The sequence below is a fragment of the Caloenas nicobarica genome, chromosome 33 (genome assembly GCF_036013445.1).
Source record: "Caloenas nicobarica isolate bCalNic1 chromosome 33, bCalNic1.hap1, whole genome shotgun sequence".
NCBI lineage: Eukaryota > Metazoa > Chordata > Aves > Columbiformes > Columbidae > Caloenas > Caloenas nicobarica.
In genome coordinates, this window is record NC_088277.1 from 612,817 (window position 1) to 629,779 (window position 16,963).

The window sequence follows — 16,963 nt, forward strand, 5'->3', positions numbered from 1 at the left end:
AGGAAAATTCTGGTGATCTGTCGTGTGCGGCGGCTCTGGGAGGAGAAGGAAACTCCAGATGGACGGGGCAGCGACCGGCTCGTCCTTCCGCCCGGGTTGAAGAGGAGTTTTTAATCCCGTAATTTGCCCTGTTTGTTAGTTAATAACTGGGATAATCCGTGGCGCGGGGGGAAGCGCTGGCTGAGCGTTGGGGGGCAGCCGAGGGGAGCGCGGGGGGTCAGGAGGAGCCGCGAGGAGGAGGAGGATGGAGCGGGGCGCTGGGGCCCACGGCTTTGCTGCTTCTGGGGGGTCGGCCCCTCTTCGCCGGGGGGCTGAGGCCAGGCCGTGGTGCCCCCCTCATGCCGAGCTGCCCCTGGAGCTGCAGCTGGTCCATTATCGCTAAAATAAGGCGCTTTTGGCCTCGCTAATCTCTTGTCTAGACTCCCCCGCCGCCCCCTCCCCGCCGCTGGCTCTGGGTGGAGAACCGAGGCCTGGAGCCCCCCCGGAGGTGGGTTTGAGGTGCTCTGCTTGTCCCCCCAACCCCTCCGGGCCGTTCCCCAGCCCTGGGCGGGGGTGAAGCCCCCGAACCCGGAGCTGTGGGGCGGGAGGCCGCGCTTAAGGCGCAGCAGGCCCGGCCTGGCGCCCCCCGCCCGCCACTTCCGCACTACATTTCCCAGCGTGCCGCGCGGCCGCGCGGCCCCTTCCGCCGCCGGCGGACTCGCTTTCCCAGCCTGCCCCGCGGCGCGGGCGGAGGCGGCGGAAGGAGGCGTGGCGTGGCGCGGTCACGTGACGCGGGCTATAAAAGGGGCGGCGCAGCGCCGGCGGCCCCATTGTTGTCGGCGAGCGGGCGGGGGGCGGGTCCTGCCCCAGCGCGCGCCCGGCCCCGCCCCGCCCGCGGGGACCCGGTGAGTGGGGGGGACACGGGGGAGCCCCCGCTGCCCCGGCCCGGCCGGCTGGGGGGCCCGGAGGGGGCTGGAGGGGGTGGGGGGGCTGTGGAGGGTGCGGGGCCTATAGGGGATGGGGGGGCTGGAGGGGATGGGGGGGCCTTTTCCAGCTGAAGGGGCGTAGAGAGGATGTGGGGGGCACATAAAGGATGTAGGGGCCTGTAGGGGATGTGGGGGGCACATAAAGGATGTAGGGGCCTGTAGGGGATGTGGGGGGCACATAAAGGATGTAAGGGCCTATAGGGGATGTAGGGGCCTATAGGGGATGTGGGGGGCACATAAAGGATGTAGAGGCCTGTAGGGGATGTGGGGGGGCCTTACAGCTGGGGGTCACATAAGGATGAAGGGGCCTGTAGGGGATGCGGGGGCCTTTTCCAGCTGGGGAGCCTATAGAGGATTTAGGGGCCTTTTCCACCTGATGGAGCCTATAGGGGATGCAGGGCCCGTAGGGGATGCGGGTGCCTTTTTCATTTGGGGGGACATATAGAGAATGTAGGGCTCTATAGAGGGTGTGGAGGCCTTTTCTAGCTGGGGACCCTATAGAGGATTTAGGAGCCTTACAGCTGGGGGTCATATAAAGGATGTAGGAGCCTATAGGTGATGTGGAGGCCTTTTCTAGGTGAGGAGCCTATAGAGGATGCAGGGCCTATAGGGGATGTGGCATCTTACAGCTGGGGGGACATATAGGGGATGCAGGACCTATAGAGGATGTGGGGGCCTTTTTCATTCGGGGGGACATATAGAGGATGTAGAGCCCTATAGGGGATGCAGAGGCATTTTCTAGCTGGGGAGCCTATAGGAGATGCAGAGCCTATAGAGGATGGGGGGGCCTTTTCCAGCTGAAGGGGCCTGTAGGGTCTGTGGGCCCTTTTCTGGCTTGGGGGGCACCTATGGCAGATATAGGGCACCCTTACAGCCGGGGATCTATAGGGGATGGGGGGCTTTTTCCAGCTGGAGGCCTATAGATGATGTAGGGGGGGCTTTGCAGCTGGCTGCCTGTGCTTTGGGGGCCTGCGGGGTGTGTGGGGCCGCCCTGTATTGGGGGGGCTGTGGAGGACCTGGGGTGCCCTTATAGCTGCTGCTGTTCTCGGGGGACGTACAGGGGGTGTGGGGACCAGGACCAGGACCAGCCGCCCTCGGCCACCACCCGGGGACACGTGTCCCCTGGCCTGGGGGGTCCCCAGGGGAGAAGCAGCTCCGGATGTGACGGTTCGGCCCTCGGGAGGAGCTGGAGCAGAACCACGGCCACGGGTCCTGCCTCGCCCCAGGGTCTCCCTCATCGGCAGGGTCCCCCTCAGCCTTCATCATCAGGGTCTCCCTCGTCTTCAGGGTCTCCCTCAGCCTTCATCATCAGGGTCTCCCTCGTCGGCAGGGTCTCCTTCATCATCGGGGTCTTCCTCATCAGCAGGGTCTCCCTCGTCTTCAGGGTCTCCTTCATCGGCAGGGTCTCCTTCATCATCGGGGTCTTCCTCATCAGCAGGGTCTCCCTCATCGGCAGGGTCTCCTTCATCATCGGGGTCTTCCTCATCGGCAGGGTCTCCCTCATCATCAGCATCTCCCTTGGCCTTCACCTTCAAGGTCTTCCTCACCTTCAGGTCTCCTTTGGCTTCGCCTTCAGGGTCTCCCTTGGTCTCATCTTCCAAGTCTCCATCGCTCGCGTTCTCCTTTGGTCTCCCTCCCCTGCAGGGTCTCCCTCGGCCTTCATCCGCAGGGTCTCCCTCATTTTCCAGGTCTCCTTTGCTCTCCCCTTCAGGGTCTCCCTCCCCTCCGAGGCCTCTGGACCCCCCACGGTTGGACCCCCCGTCTCCGCCCCGATTCTGGTGACGGGCCCAGGGTCCCGCTTGGGTTTTTTGGGACCCACTTGGCCCCCCCGGCAGCTCGAGCGGCTCCGGGGGACAATTCGGGACAGAGATTTGGGGCTGGGGACACCCCAGAGCTGTCGCTTTGGTGGTTCGTGCGAGCGGAGGCTCCAGCACCGGCCAGGGGACCCGTACCCCAGATTTATTAATTAACCGCGTTCGTTAGCGGCCACGTGGACCCAAATCTTCTGCCGTTTGTCCTAAAAACCGAGGTGCTGGTGGGGGGGAAGGTCCGTCCCAGTCTGGACTGGGAGCAACTGGGCACAGCACCCGGGAAACCCATTGCCCTTGGGAGACCCACGGCCCAATTTGTAATTAATTTGTGACTAATTAGTAATTTGTAAACTACCCGACCCCTTCGCGGTGGCTGAGCAGCCGTTCCCACCGGGCTGGAAACGAATTAATTCTGGTTTTTGGCTCCTCGATTCCCGATTCTGCCCCAATTTCTGCCCCGGGATCCAACCGATTTTCCCGGGTCCTCGTTTAATTCCGCCGTAATTATCGAGCGGGAAATTAACGTTTTCCACCCGTTTCCCCAGTCGTTCGTGGAGGACAACCCAGGGGCAGCACAGATGGGGGTTTTATCCCATTTTTTCCCCATTTGATCCCATTTTACCCCAAACCCCCGAGGCTGCAGCTATTCCTGGCCCCCCCGGCCCTGGTGCCACCAAACCTGCCGCTAATTAATTAATTAACTAATGAAAGGGGGAGAACGGAGCTGGAGGGGGTGGGGGGTGCGGAGAAGCCCCATTTTTGGGTGGATTTCGCCCAGAAACGGGACATTTTCCTGCGGAAACCGCGGCCGGGGGGACGTGAAATCGCTGCTGCCGCCCTGGGAGGCGCCGAGCGGGGGTAAAACCGGCTCTTTTGGTCATTTCTGAATTCTGGTTTTCTGGTTTTATCCCGATCTCACCTTAAATCCCTCAATATCAACCCGGGGGTCTCTCCCTCTATAAATATATTTCTTTTTTTCCCATTTTGCGTCTCATTCCCGCCCTCTCCTCGCCCAACTGCTGCGATCGCCCCATCACAACGTCCTTTTTTTGGGGGAGAAAAAGGGGTTCTAGCCCGTCCTTGCCTCTTGCTGCCCCTTTTTCCCCCAGATTTTCCCCAAATTCCCCCAGGCCGCGTGTGGCCGGTGCCTCAAATGTTCTTTTTTCTATTTTTTTCCGAAGGCGGTTGTTGCGTTGCCATGAGAACGGGGGCGGGAGCCCAGGGAATGCAAAGCTGAGGCGAAACCCGGGGATTTGGGGGCATCCCGGGGGTTTTGGGGCGCTCTGGGGGTTTTGGGGCGTTCTGGGGGTTTTGGGGCATCTCAGGGGGTTTGTGCTCCGGGACAGCAACAGAAACTCCCAGCAAAATCCTATTTATATTGATTATTCCCTCCCTATGGGTGGAAAAAGCTGATTTTAAGTTTATCGGGGAGGAAAAAGCTGAATTTAGATTTATAGAGGGGGGTACAAAAGCTGATTTAAGTTGATCAAAGCAAGAGAAAAAGCTGATTTTAAGTTTATCGGGGAGGAAAAAGCTGGTTTTTAAGTTTATCAAGGGGGTAAAAAAGCTGATTTAAAATTTATAGTGGGGGGTAAAAAAGCTGATTTTAAGTTGATCGGGGCAGGAGAAAAAGCTGATTTTTAAGTTCATTGCGGGGGTAAAAAGCTGATTTTAGGTTTATTGGGGGAGGGCAGAAGTTGATTTTAAGTTTATTGGGGGAGGGCAGAAGTTGATTTTAAGTTTCTCAGGGGGTCAAGAGCCGGTTTGGGGTTTGTCGGGGGGCGAAGGGCCGTGACCGTGACCCGGCGCTGCCGCAGGTGCCCCCGGCCCCCCCATGCGGAGCCCATGGCCGCGCCCGGCGGCGCCAAGAGGAAATTCGAGGAGGGGGACGTGGGGTCCCCGGGGCCGCGCTCGGACGACGAGATCTCCAGCAGCGACAGCGGGGACAGCTGCGACAGCGTCACCCCCGCCAGCGCCGGCCGCACGCGTGAGACAGCGGGACACGGGGACACGGGGACAGCCTGGGGGATGTGGGGACGCTGGGGACAGCCTGGGAGATGTGGGGATGTTGGGGACAGCCTGGGGGACAACAGGGACAGCCTGGGAACCATGGGGACAGCGGGGACACGCGGGGATGTTTGGGACAGCTCTGGGAATATGGGGGACAGTGGGGACAAGAAGCAAATGACCTCACTTCCCGTCCCAGCAGCACATTCATGTAACACAGCAAATCCTGCTCTGTCTCTATATATCAATATATTATCTCTACATATCAATATGTTATCCCTACGTATCAATATATTATCTCTACATATCAATCTATTATCTCTATCAATATGTTATCTCTATATATCAATTTATTATCTCTACATGTCAATCTATTATCTCTATCGATATGTTATCTCTGTGTATCAATCTATTATCTCTATATATCAATATGTTACCTCTATATATCAAGCTATTATCTCTATTGATATGTTATCTCTACATATCAATCTATTATCTCTACATACCAATCTATTACCTCTATCAATCTATTATCTCTACATACCAATCTATTACCTCTATCGATACGTTATCTCTACATATCAATCTATTACCTCTATCGATATGTTATCTCTACATATCAATCTATTACCTCTGTTGATACGTTATCTCTACATATCAATCTATTACCTCTATCGATACGTTATCTCTACATACCAATCTATTACCTCTATCGATCTGTTATCTCTACATACCAATCTATTACCTCTATCGATCTGTTATCTCTACATACCAATCTATTACCTCTATCAATATGTTATCTCTACATACCAATCTATTACCTCTATCGATACGTTATCTCTACATATCAATCTATTACCTCCATCGCTATGTTATCTCTACATATCAATCTGTTCTCTCCATCGATACGTGATCTCTGTATATCAATCTATCCCCTCCACACGCCGCTATATCACCGCCCCGTCCCCGCAGCGCCGTCCATCCTGCGCCGGCAGAAGCCGCCGCGGCGCAAGAGCGTGCGGTTCGACCAGGTCACGGTGTACTACTTCGCGCGGCGCCAGGGCTTCACCAGCGTGCCCAGCCAGGGCGGCAGCTCGCTGGGCATGGCGCCGCGGCACGACGCCGTGCGCCGCTACACGCTGGGCGAGTTCGCCCAGGAGCAGGAGGTGAACCACCGCGAGATCCTGCGCGAGCACCTCAAGGAGGAGAAGCTGCACGCCAAGAAAATGAAGGTGGGCGATGGGGGGGAATGGGGCGATGGGGGGAAATGGGGTGATGGGGGGAATGGGGTGATGGAGGAAATGGGGCGATGGGGGGGAATGGGGCGATGGGGGGGAATGGGGCGATGGGGGGGAATGGGGCGATGGGGGGGAATGGGGTGATGGGGGGAATGGGGTGATGGAGGATATGGGGCGATGGGGGGGAATGGGGCGATGGGGGAAATGGGGCGATGGGGGGAAATGGGGCGATGGGGGGGAATGGGGCGATGGGGGGGAATGGGGCGATGTGGGGGAATGGGGTGATGGGGGGAATGGGGTGATGGAGGGAATGGGGCGATGGGGGGGAATGGGGCGATGGGGGGAAACTGGGGCGATGGGGGGAAATGGGGCGATGGGGGGAAACTGGGGCGATGGGGGGGAATGGGGTGATGGAGGGAATGGGGCGATGGGGGGGAATGGGGCGATGGGAACTGGGATGGTAGTGGGGAGACTGGGGTGATGCTGGAGAAACTGGGACAATGCTGGAGAAACCGGGGCGATAGTGGGGAAAGTGGGGTGATTTAGGGAAACTGGGATGATACTGGAATAACTGGGGTAACGGGGGGGAAACAGGTGATGCGGGGGAAATGCCTCATAGAATAGAACCGTGGAATTAAAACGCCTCGTAGAATAGAACCGCGGAATTAAAACACCTCATAGAATAGAACCGCAGAATTAAAACGCCTCGTAGAACAGAATCCCGGGATCGTTTTGGGTGGAAAAGCCCCCCAAGCTCGAGTCCAGCGTAACCCAACGCTGTCACTAAAATGCCAGCGCTCCCAGGACCCCGATCCTTTAAGCAGCAGCGATTTCCTTTGATCTCCTGGTTTGCCGGGGCGGAGGCCAGACAAGAACAGGGATTCTCCGCTCTCAATTTTGTTATTATTTAGGGGTTTTTTCCCCCCTTTTCCTTCTTCTATAAACCACTGTGAGCCCTCCTGCTGCCGGGCAGGGCTGGGATGGCACCGTGGGGTTTCGCGGGCAGGCTCAGACGTGCTTCGAGGGGTCGGTGCGGTACGCGGGGGCGGACGGACGGACAGACGGACGCCCCCCCGACGCCGCCTCTCGCCCCGCAGCTCACCAAGAACGGGACGGTGGAGTCGGAGGAGGCGGAGGGGCTGACGCTGGAGGACGTGTCGGACGACGACATCGACGTGGAGAATGTGGAGGTGGACGATTACTTCTTCCTGCAGCCGCTGCCCACCAAGCGGCGGCGGGCGCTGCTCCGCGCCTCGGGCGTGCACCGCATCGACGCCGAGGAGAAGCAGGAGCTGCGCGCCATCCGGCTGTCGCGCGAGGAGTGCGGCTGCGACTGCCGCCTCTACTGCGACCCCGAGTCCTGCGCCTGCAGCCAGGCCGGGATCAAGTGCCAGGTGAGGCCCCAACGCCGGGGGAGACGCCGCGGGCGGAACCGGGTTCTAAATTACAATCGCGGGATCGTTTTGGGTGGAAAAGCCCCTTGGGATCATGGAGTCCAAGCGTAAGCCAACTGTGTCACCAAACCGTGGTCAGAGAAGGGAACGGGGCTGGGGAAGGAGGTTGAGGGTGGAAATTTGGGGTGATTTCTTCCCCAAAGGGCATTGCCCAGGCTGCCCAGGGCGGTGCTGGAGTCGCCATCCTGGGGGGGTTGAAAAAGTGTTTAGATGAGGTTCAGGGCCACGGGTTAGTGCTGGAGTTGGGTTATGGTTGGACTCGATGATCCTGAGGGTCTCTGCCAACCGAAACGATTCTGTGATTCTATGAAACTGGGGTGATGCTGGGGAAACTGGGGTGATGCTGGGGAAACTGGAGTGATGCTGGGAAACACCTTGTAGAAGAGGAAACAGCCTCGAGTTGCGCCGGGGAGGCTGAGGGTGGAAATTTGGGGCGATTTCCTTCCCGAAGGGCTGTGGGGCATTGCCCAGGCTGCCCAGGGCGGTGCTGGAGTCGCCATCCCTGGGGGGGTTTAAAAAGTGTTTAGATGAGGTTCAGGGCCACGGGTTAGTGCTGGAGTTGGGTTATGGTTGGACTCGATGACCCTGAGGGTCTCTGCCAACCGAAATGATTCTATTGATTCTATTCTAAGTTGCACCGGGGAGGCTGAGGGTGGAAATTTGGGGCGATTTCCTCCCCAAAGGGCTGTGGGGCATTGACCAGGCTGCCCAGGGCGGTGCTGGAGTCGCCATCCCTGGGGGGGTTGAACAGACGAGGTTCTTGGGGACATTTTAGCGCCAGCGTTGGGTTATGTTTGGACTCCATGATCCTGTGGGGCTTTTCCAACCGAAACGATTCCAAACCCCCGCCTTTGGGCTCAAACCCGTCCCGGTCTCACCGCCGTCCCCCGGCAGGTCGACCGCATGTCCTTCCCCTGCGGCTGCTCCCGCGACGGCTGCGGCAACATGTCCGGGCGCATCGAGTTCAACCCGCTCCGCGTGCGGACTCATTATCTCCACACCATCATGAAGCTGGAGCTGGAGAGCAAGCGCCAGGGCGGGCGCGCACCCGACGACGAGCCCGACGCCGGCGCCCACGGCTCTGCCGGCGAGTGGCCGGTGCCGCCGGCCCCGGAGACCCAGGACTTCCAGGAGTTCATGGCGGAGAACGAGTCGGCCGTGCTGCACCTGCAGAGCGCCGAGGAGCTGGAGAGGCTGAAGGCCGAGGAAGACTCGGGCGACGCTCCCGGCGCCGCCGATTTGGGCGTTTGCATCGTGGAGGAGGCGCTGGCGGCGCCGGGGGGGCTGTGCCCGCCGCTGGCCGCCCCCATCCTCATCCAGGCGCCGTTTCCCCCCGGATCCTCCGTCCTTTGCTTCGCCGAGGGCGACCGGCCCTTCTCGGACGCTGCGTCGCTGCTTTACTACCCGGTGGGGGCAAAGGGCGACGGCGGCGCCGCGGAGCCCCCCCCGCCTTCCTCCCCGTCCTCCTCCTCCTCCTCCTCGGGGGAGCAGGACCCTGCTGGGACCAAGGGAGAAACGGCCAAAACCCGCCCCCCCGGCGCGGCCCCCCCGGCCCCGGAGCCCTCGCCCCCCTGAGCCGCCGCGTCCCCCCCACGCTCCGTTATTTATTGACTACAGAGTATTTTACAGCCCGGTGGCGGCTGCGGGGGGTTATTTAATCACCGGGGGGGGTATTTAATCGCGAGGGTTATTTAATCACATGGGGTTATTTAACTGAGGGGGGGCTGCGTGTGCAGAGGGTTGTACGGCTGCCCCCCCCGGGGTCCCCGTCCCACGACCCCCCCGAGGCCGCCGGGATCCCCGTTCTGTCCTCGTTGTGTTTTTAAGGAAAAAAACACTTTTTTTTCTTTTTCCTTTTAATTTTCCGTTACTGAATGTTTACAGGGCCGCGTCCCGACCTCCAGCCGGGGGGGCTCTGCTTGCGCGGGGGGGAGAGAACAGCCCAGAAACTCCGCTGGGAACTGGGGTTTTCGGGGAGTTTTGGGGTTGAAACCCCTGGATTTGCGACTCCTGGGCCGCCGGGTCCGGCCCCGTTCGCCGCCCCTCGGAACCCCCGGGGGGGGACCCGCGGCCCGACCAAGTGCTTTAGCGGTTTGATTTGGGGGGGTTGTTGGGATTTGGGGCTCTCGTGCTCCCCCCCCCACACCCAAAGGTGTTTAAATCCCTTTTTGCGGCTCCAGCGCAGCCTTAACCGCCCCCGCCTTGTCCCCTCCCCGGGGGGGCCGGGGCCGTTTCCAGCCCTGGGGGGGCCACGTTACCCCCCCAGCATCTCTCGGGGACACAAGGGCTAAATTGGGGAGGAATTAATTAATTAAGCCTTATCCTGTGTAGCTTCTCGGCCATGATGTCCCCGCGTCCCTCCCGGGGGGGACACACACACGTCCCCCCCCCGCTTTGCCCGGGGGGGTTTAATCAGCTCCTGGTGCCACTTGAATGGGTTCAAAAATCTTGATTTTTTTTTTTTTTCCCCTTTTTTTGAAGTTTTCCGTGGACTCCGCGCTCCCCCCCCCGGCTGCGTCGGGGTCGTGGCCCGGGAGGTGACTCATTAGGCGACTAATTAGTTGCTTAATTAGGCAGCTCAGAGGCTCCGTGGACCCCCCCGGAATAAATAAAATCCTGACGGGATTTATTCTGGTTTTTTACAAAGATGCTGTTCGTGGTGCAATGAACGCGCGTTTCTGCCTTTTCTTCTAATTATTAATTAACGGGGGGGTTAATGGACTCGCTGCTCGTGTCGCGCCCCCCGGCTCATCCCCCCCCGGTGCCAAAATCGGCGCCTCCCCCAGACCCGCGACCCCCAGACCCCCCCGGCTCACACTAAAGTGGCTTTTTAAAAATTTTTATTTTCCATTTTCCAGTGTGAATCCAAAGCTTCTCCTCCAAATATTTTTATTTTCCACCCCCCCTCCAGCCCCCCCCGGCCTTTTCTGTTCTTTTCATGGTGATAACGCTGTATTTAAAGAGAAATATTTAAGTGTAAAAATAAAAGAAATGCTCAAACTTGCGCGGCGAGTTGCGTTTTAAAGGGGTTTAACCCCCCCCCCGGTGAATTCCTCGTGCTGGGGGGGCTCAAATTCCGGCACAAATACCGCGGGGGGGGCGGAGCTGGCACAAAGGTGGGTGATTTTACCCCTTTATCCCCTAAAAATGCTGAAAAAAAAGCCATTTTGCAGATTTTTGTCTCGCAGAAAACACGTGAAGCCGGTTTCAGTTCGCTCACCATTTCGCTGTTTTTCAGCCCATTTTCGTGCCGCCGACGGCGTTTCTCGCCCCGGGGCCGCGGCCGAAGCGCCCGGGACCCCCCGATGACGTCCCAGGAGGATTTTTTGGGTCTCTTCCCAACTCTCAGCGAAGTTTTTTTCCTACTCAGCGAAGAGACGCCACGAACCTCAGTCCAAGCAGCACAATCCAAACCCACCGGAGTCGCTACTACGCGGATCCTACGGGACGGGGCCGAGACGCCGCGTGTCCCCCCGGCGGGAGGTGACGCATTTCGGGGTCACCGGGGCGGCCGAAGAGCCGGAACCGGGACGAATAATCCGGGAGAAATCCGGGAAGCCCCGTGGGCCGCTCTCCTGCGGTTCCGCGGCCCCAAACCGGCGGTGTTTCGGGGCAGAACGGGGGCGTCAGGCGCGGCCGGGGTTGAGCGCCAGCAGCACCGTGCTGTGCGCCAGCAGAGACGCTTCCGAGGCTGCAAAACAGCGAGCGGGGCTGAGCGAGGGGCCGGACCCCCAAAACCCGCCCGCAATTTCAAAATTCTAACTTCCTTCTCATCTCTCGGCAGGAAAAAAAGGAGGAAATAAGAGGAGAAAAACTCCAACGTAACACCTCGGTTACCGGCACCTCTTAAAAACGAGCACGGCTCCGCGAAGCCCAATTATTTTTACTTCTGGAAGTAAAAATGTAAGCTGGAAAGAATCGCGCCGTGCATGTTTTTCTGCAGAAAAAGCCGATGGGCTCGTTCTTTCCGGATCAAGCCCAGATCTTCCCGACCCGCTCCCGCCGTGTCCCCCCCGGTGCTGACGCTCCGGGCGGCCCGGAGAGGGGAAACGGCCGCAGCCCAACCCGAGTGTCGCCCGTTCCCGTGTCCCCAGTGTCACCTGCGAGCTGCCCCGACAGGCGCAGCCAGCGCTCCAGCCACGCGCGGCACTCGGGCGGCTCCAGGCGCGCGGGGTTGAGCCCACGCAGGTAACAGGCCTGCGGGAAACGGGGCAAAAAACGGGGGGAATGGTGAAAACGCTGGGATGGGCGCTGCGGGCCGGCGGGGCTGTGGGGCAGCAGCTGTGAGGCTGGCAAGGGCTGTGGGGCAGCTGTGGGGCAGCCTTGTGGCTGTGGGGCTGGCAGAGGGTGTGGGGCAGCCGTGGGGCAGCTGTGGGGCTGGCAGGGGTGTGGAACAGCAGCTGTGAGGCTGGTGAGAGCCATGGGGCAGCTGTGGGGCAGCTGTGGGGCTGGCAAGGGCCGTGGGGCAGCTGTGGGGCAGCTGTGGGGCTGGCAAGGGCAGTGGGGCGGCTGTGGGGCAGCTGTGGGGCAGCTGTGGGGCAGCTATGGGGCTGGCAAGGGCCGTGGGGCAGCTGTGGGGCAGCTGTGGGGCTGGCAAGGGCAGTGGGGCGGCTGTGGGGCAGCTGTGGGGCTGGCGAGAGCCGTGGGGTGGCCATGGGGCAGCCGTGAGGCAGCTGTGGGGCTGAACAGGGCCATAGGGTGGCCGTGGGGCAGCTGTGGGGCAGCTGTGGGGCTGGCGAGGGCCATGGGGCAGCTGTGGGGCAGCTGCAGGGCTGGCAAGGGCAGTGGGGCGGCTGTGGGGCAGCTGTGGGGCTGGCGAGGGCCATGGGGTGGCCATGGGGCAGCTGTGGGGCAGCTGTGGGGCTGGCAGGAGTGTGGAACAGCAGCTGTGGGGCTGGCGAGAGCCGTGGGGTGGCCATGGGGCAGCCGTGAGGCAGCTGTGGGGCTGAACAGGGCCATGGGGTGGCCGTGGGGCAGCTGTGGGGCGGCCGTGGGGCGGCCGTGTGCCACTCACCGCGCGCAGCTCGTCGCCGTCCAGCTGCTCCAGGCCGAGCCGCAGCAGCGCCCGGTCCAGCTCCCGCAGCTCCAGGACGTGGCTGCGCAGGCGGCGCCGCAGCAGCGGCAGCGGCAGCAACGGCGTCAGGAACAGCGCCCGGCTCAGCGCCCGCTGCCCACGGGGACACGGGGGACACGGGGGACATGAGGGGACACGGGAGGACACGGGGACATGGGGACACGGGGGGACACGGGGGACATGAGGGGACATGGGGACATGGGAGGACATGGGGACATGGGGACATGGGAGGACATGGGGGGACATGGGGGGACATGGGGGACATGAGGGGACACGGGGGACACGGGGGACATGGGGGACACGGGGGACATGGGGGACATGGGGGGACACGGGGACATGAGGGGACACGGGGGACATGGGGGGACATGGGGGACATGGGGACACGGGGGGACATGGGGGGACACGGGGGACATGAGGGGACAAGGGACACATGGGGACATGAGGGGACATGGGGGGACACGGGAGGACATGGGGGACACGGGGGACATGGGGGGACACGGGGGACATGGGGACACGGGGGGACATGGGGGGACACGGGGGACATGAGGGGACAAGGGACACATGGGGACATGAGGGGACACGGGGGACATGGGGACATGGGGGGACATGGGGGGACACGGGGGGACAAGGGACACAGGGGGACATGAGGGGACATGGGGGGACATGGGGGGACACGGGGGGATGGGGACACAGGGGGACACAGGGGGACATGGGGGGACATGGGGGACACGGGGGGACATGGGGTTGGGGCACAACCCCATTTTTAGGGCATAACCCCTGGTTTTTGGGTCACAACCCCCTGGTTTTTGGTCCATTTCTAGGTCACAACCCTCTGGTTTTGCACCCCACATCTCCATTTTTGGGTCGCAAACCCCCATTTTTGGGTCCCCCCCCCATTTTTGGGTCCCCCCGTTTTTGGATCACGACCCCATTCTTGGGTCCCCCCCCCATTCTTGGGTCCCCCCCCCGTTCTTGGTCCCCCCGTTTTGGGTCCCCCCGTTTTGGGTCCCCCCGTTTTTGGGCCCCCCTGTTGTTGCTCCCCCGCCCCGTTCTGGTCCCCCCGTTTTTGGGTCCCCCCATTTTGGGTCCCCCCCACTATGGGTCCCCCCGTTCCGGCCCCCCCGTTCCGCGCCCCCGTTCCGGCCCGGCACTCACGGCGTGCGGCGCCCGCAGCGTCTCCAGCGCCAGCGGCCGCCCCGAGAAGCCGCCGCGCAGGGTGCGGAGCTGGGACACGCGCGGCTGCGCCCCCCCCTGCACCTGCCACAGCCGGCGCCGCCCGTCACCTCCACACACTCGCGCAGGGGACAACGGCCCCGCTGGCCCAGTGGCCCCATGTCCCCAGTGTCCCGGTCCCCGGTGTCCCTGCCCCCGGTGTCCTCAGTGTCCCCGGTGTTCCCCGTGACCCCGGTGTCCTTGTCCCCAGTGTCCCCATGCCCCAGTGTCCCTGTGTCCCCAGTGTCCCCATGTCCCTGTCCCCAGTGTCCCCCATGTTCCCAGTGTCCCCAGTGTTGCTGTCTCCATGTCCTCGGTGTCCTGATGTCCCCATCCCCATGTCCCGGTGTCTCCACATCCCCATGTCCCAGTGTCCCCATCCCCACATCCCCAGGTCCCCGTGTCCCTGTCCCCACATCCTCACGTCCTGGTGTCCCCAGTGTCCCCATCCCCATGTCCCGGTATCCCCGGTGTCCCCGTCCCCATGTCCCAGTGTCCTCGTCCTCATGTCCCAGTGTCCCCGGTGTCCCCGTCCCGGTGTCCCCGTCCCCACGTCCCCATGTCCCGGTGTCCCCGGTGTCCCCGTCCCGGTGTCCCCGTCCCCACGTCCCCATGTCCCGGTATCCCCGGTGTCCCCGTCCCCACGTCCCAGTGTCCTCGTCCTCATGTCCCAGTGTCCCCGGTGTCCCCGTCCCAGTGTCCCCGTCCCCACGTCCCCATGTCCCGGTATCCCCGGTGTCCCCGTCCCCACGTCCCAGTGTCCTCGTCCTCATGTCCCAGTGTCCCCGGTGTCCCCGTCCCGGTGTCCCCGTCCCCACGTCCCCATGTCCCAGTGTCCCCGGTGTCCCCGTCCCGGTGTCCCCGTCCCCATGTCCCCATGTCCCGGTGTCCCCAGTGTCCCCATCCCCAGGTCCCGGTGTCCCCGGTGTCCCCGTCCCCACGTCCCGGCGTGCCGGTACCTGCTGGCAGAGCTCCCGCAGCTGTTCCCGCAGCCGCGGGTCGGGCAGCGCCGGCGCCGCCAGCGCCAGGTTGGCGAGCACGGCCGCGTAGGCGCCGCGGCGCACCGAGTCCTCGAGCTCCAGGAACTGCCGGCGCTGCTGCGGCGTCCAGAAGTGCCGGATGAGGAGCTGCCGGGGGAAGAAGTACCTGGGGGGGAGGAGGAGGAGGAGAGGAAGGTTTGGCGGGGGGTCTCACCCTCGGAGCCGCTCGGGAGTCGCAGAATTACGGAAATCGCGGGATTACGGCCCTAAAAACCTCGCCTGTTGAACCCCGCCAGGCCGGTGACTCCCGCGCCGCCCTGGGCAGCCCGTTCCAACGCCCGACAGCCCTTTCCGCAGATAAATTATCCCAAATTTCCACCCTCAATCTCCTTCTCCAGCCGCCTTCTCCAAGAAAATGTTTTCAGGGGCGAATCCGCCAGCTCCAAGAAGCAAAATTCCCTCCCCAGCCCTTCCCTCTGCTCTGTCCCCGTGTCCCCAGAGGAGCTTTTCCCCCCAAAAAGGAGCCGTTTCACCCCCGGGGAGTCGAGGAAGCAAAAACCAGGGGCAGAATGGGCTTAATCCGGGGATTAGGCCCAGGTTTAAGCCAGCACAGCAGCGCAAAACCGTCGCTGGGCTCGTCGGGACGCGGGGGATTCGTTAGTGCAGACGGACAAAGGGAGAGAATTGTCTGCCCGGATTTGTAATTCTTAAGAAAGAAAAGAATGCTGTGAAACGGAGGATTTTTGGGGCGCCCGCGCGGCCCCCGCGCTCACATGAGGACGATGACGAGGAAGTTGGCGAAGGGCGGGATGGCCAGAACCAGCACCGGCAGCACCTTCAGCAGGTCCCGGCGGAACTGCGCCCGAAACCGGAGAGAAAATCAACAGCCGGACCCCAAAACGCAGGAAACCCCCCCCCAAAATGAACGCCCCCCCCGCCACCTGCCGCAGCCGCTCCATGTCCCGGTACGGCAGCTGCTGGACGCTCAGGCGCTGCTGCGACATTTTCTGCCGGATTTTGCGGATTTCTTTCACCTCCAGGACGAGCGCTTGGATTCCTGTAGGACAAAAACACCCTCAGTTCCCCCAAACCCCGCCCGCGGACGCAGATTTTGGGGAAATAGGGGGGAAATTGGGGGGGAACGGGGGGTTTTCCCCCCCAGGTCTCACCGCTGGTGAAGGTTTGGTGCAGGACGTACACGCGGGGGAAGCGGCGCCGCAGGAACCGCTCGTAGGCGCCCGTCACCCGCTTGGCCGCCGCCGTCACCGCGGCCGCCAGCGCCCCGGGCCCCCCCCTGCTGGAAAAGCAGCAAAGGGGGGCCCTGCGGGACCCCCGCCCGGGGTTAGGGCGGGTTTTGGGGGGTAAAGGGTCAGGGGAAGGGGGGGAATGGGGTCTGGTGTCCCCAGAGTGGGGACAAGGCGGGGGGACAGCAGGAGGTGGGGGGGCTGGGGGTCGGGGGGGGAATGGGGGGGACGTGGGGGGACAACGGTAACGGGGGTTGGGGGTCAGGGGGGGAATGGGGGGGGACAATGGGAATTGGGGGTGGAATTGGAGGGATCAGGCAACGACGAGGCTGGGAAATGGGGGGGTGGGGATGGTGTTTTGGGGGCCAGGGATGGGGGCCAGGGCTGCTGTTTCGGGGGGTCATGGCAGGTCTGGGGGGGTCCTGGGAGGTCACAGTGGGGTTGGGGGGGGTCGGGGCTGTGGGGGTGTCTGGGGGTCCCGGACGGTGTTTGGGGGGGTGGGGCAATGGGGGGGTCTGGGGGGTCACAGCTCGTGTTTGGGGGGTCACGGTGGTGTTTTTGGGGGGGGTCACACCCGGTGCTGGGGGGGTCGGGGCTATGGGGGGTTCCCGGCCGCTGTTCGGGGGGGTCACGGTGTTTTTTTTGGGGGGTCGTGGCTGTGGCGGGGCCCTGGGGGGATCAGGGCCGGTTTCTGGGGGGGATCCCGGCCGGTTTTTGGGGCGTCTGGGGGGGGTCACGGCCGCTTTTTGGGGGGGGCCGGGCTGGTGACGCCCCGGGGGTGTCCCGGCCGCTGCTCGGGGTCCGTGAGGCCGGGCCCGGTCCCCGCTCGGTCCCCGCTCACCTCGGGAGCCCCCGGGGGCCGCTCAGCCCGGGCCCGGGCCCGGGGCGGAGCCGCCAGACGAGCCCGCGGCAGCGGAGCCCGGACAGCGCCATCTTGGGCGGGGCCGGGGGCGGAGCCACGGGGAAAGGGGCGGGGCC

The 16,963-nt window shown here is 62.4% G+C and overlaps 2 protein-coding genes across 3 annotated transcripts; one reads left to right on the top strand and one right to left on the bottom strand.

Annotated features, from left to right (window-relative positions):
* Positions 1-867: 867 nt before the first annotated feature.
* Positions 868-10,466, top strand: CSRNP2 (cysteine and serine rich nuclear protein 2). Its single transcript, XM_065654488.1, has 5 exons — positions 868-884; positions 4,594-4,763; positions 5,756-6,015; positions 7,119-7,415; positions 8,370-10,466. The coding sequence occupies exons 2-5, from the start codon at positions 4,622-4,624 to the stop codon at positions 9,048-9,050; spliced, it is 1,380 nt and encodes a 459-aa protein (XP_065510560.1). The 5' UTR covers positions 868-884; positions 4,594-4,621; the 3' UTR covers positions 9,051-10,466.
* Positions 10,304-16,918, bottom strand: LETMD1 (LETM1 domain containing 1). Of its 2 annotated transcripts, none has more exons than XM_065654490.1 (9): positions 16,827-16,918; positions 15,940-16,062; positions 15,683-15,798; positions 15,515-15,597; positions 14,721-14,907; positions 13,705-13,806; positions 12,490-12,642; positions 11,576-11,672; positions 10,304-11,166 (listed from the first exon to the last, which is right to left on the bottom strand). In XM_065654490.1, exons 1-9 carry the CDS (start codon positions 16,916-16,918, stop codon positions 10,905-10,907), a joined length of 1,215 nt encoding a protein of 404 aa, XP_065510562.1. In that variant the 3' UTR covers positions 10,304-10,904. The 2 variants fall into 2 exon arrangements, with proteins under 2 accessions (XP_065510562.1, XP_065510563.1); XM_065654491.1 differs by having other exon boundaries at positions 11,013-11,166; positions 15,911-16,062.
* Between the last annotated feature and the right edge of the window lie 45 nt (positions 16,919-16,963).

Excerpts from the sequence above, each read along its gene's own strand:
- CSRNP2 (XM_065654488.1), top strand. The coding sequence starts at position 4,622 with ATGGCCGCGCCCGGCGGCGCCAAGAGGAAATTCGAGGAGGGGGACGTG. Across the intron at positions 4,764-5,755 it reads CGCCAGCGCCGGCCGCACGC|CGCCGTCCATCCTGCGCCGG; the intron begins GTGAGACAGCGG and ends CCGTCCCCGCAG. Across the intron at positions 6,016-7,118 it reads TGCACGCCAAGAAAATGAAG|CTCACCAAGAACGGGACGGT; the intron begins GTGGGCGATGGG and ends CTCGCCCCGCAG.
- LETMD1 (XM_065654490.1), bottom strand. The coding sequence starts at position 16,918 with ATGGCGCTGTCCGGGCTCCGCTGCCGCGGGCTCGTCTGGCGGCTCCGC. Across the intron at positions 15,799-15,939 it reads CGGCGCCGCTTCCCCCGCGT|GAATCCAAGCGCTCGTCCTG; the intron begins GTACGTCCTGCA and ends TTTGTCCTACAG. Across the intron at positions 13,807-14,720 it reads TGCGGGAGCTCTGCCAGCAG|GTGCAGGGGGGGGCGCAGCC; the intron begins GTACCGGCACGC and ends CGGCTGTGGCAG.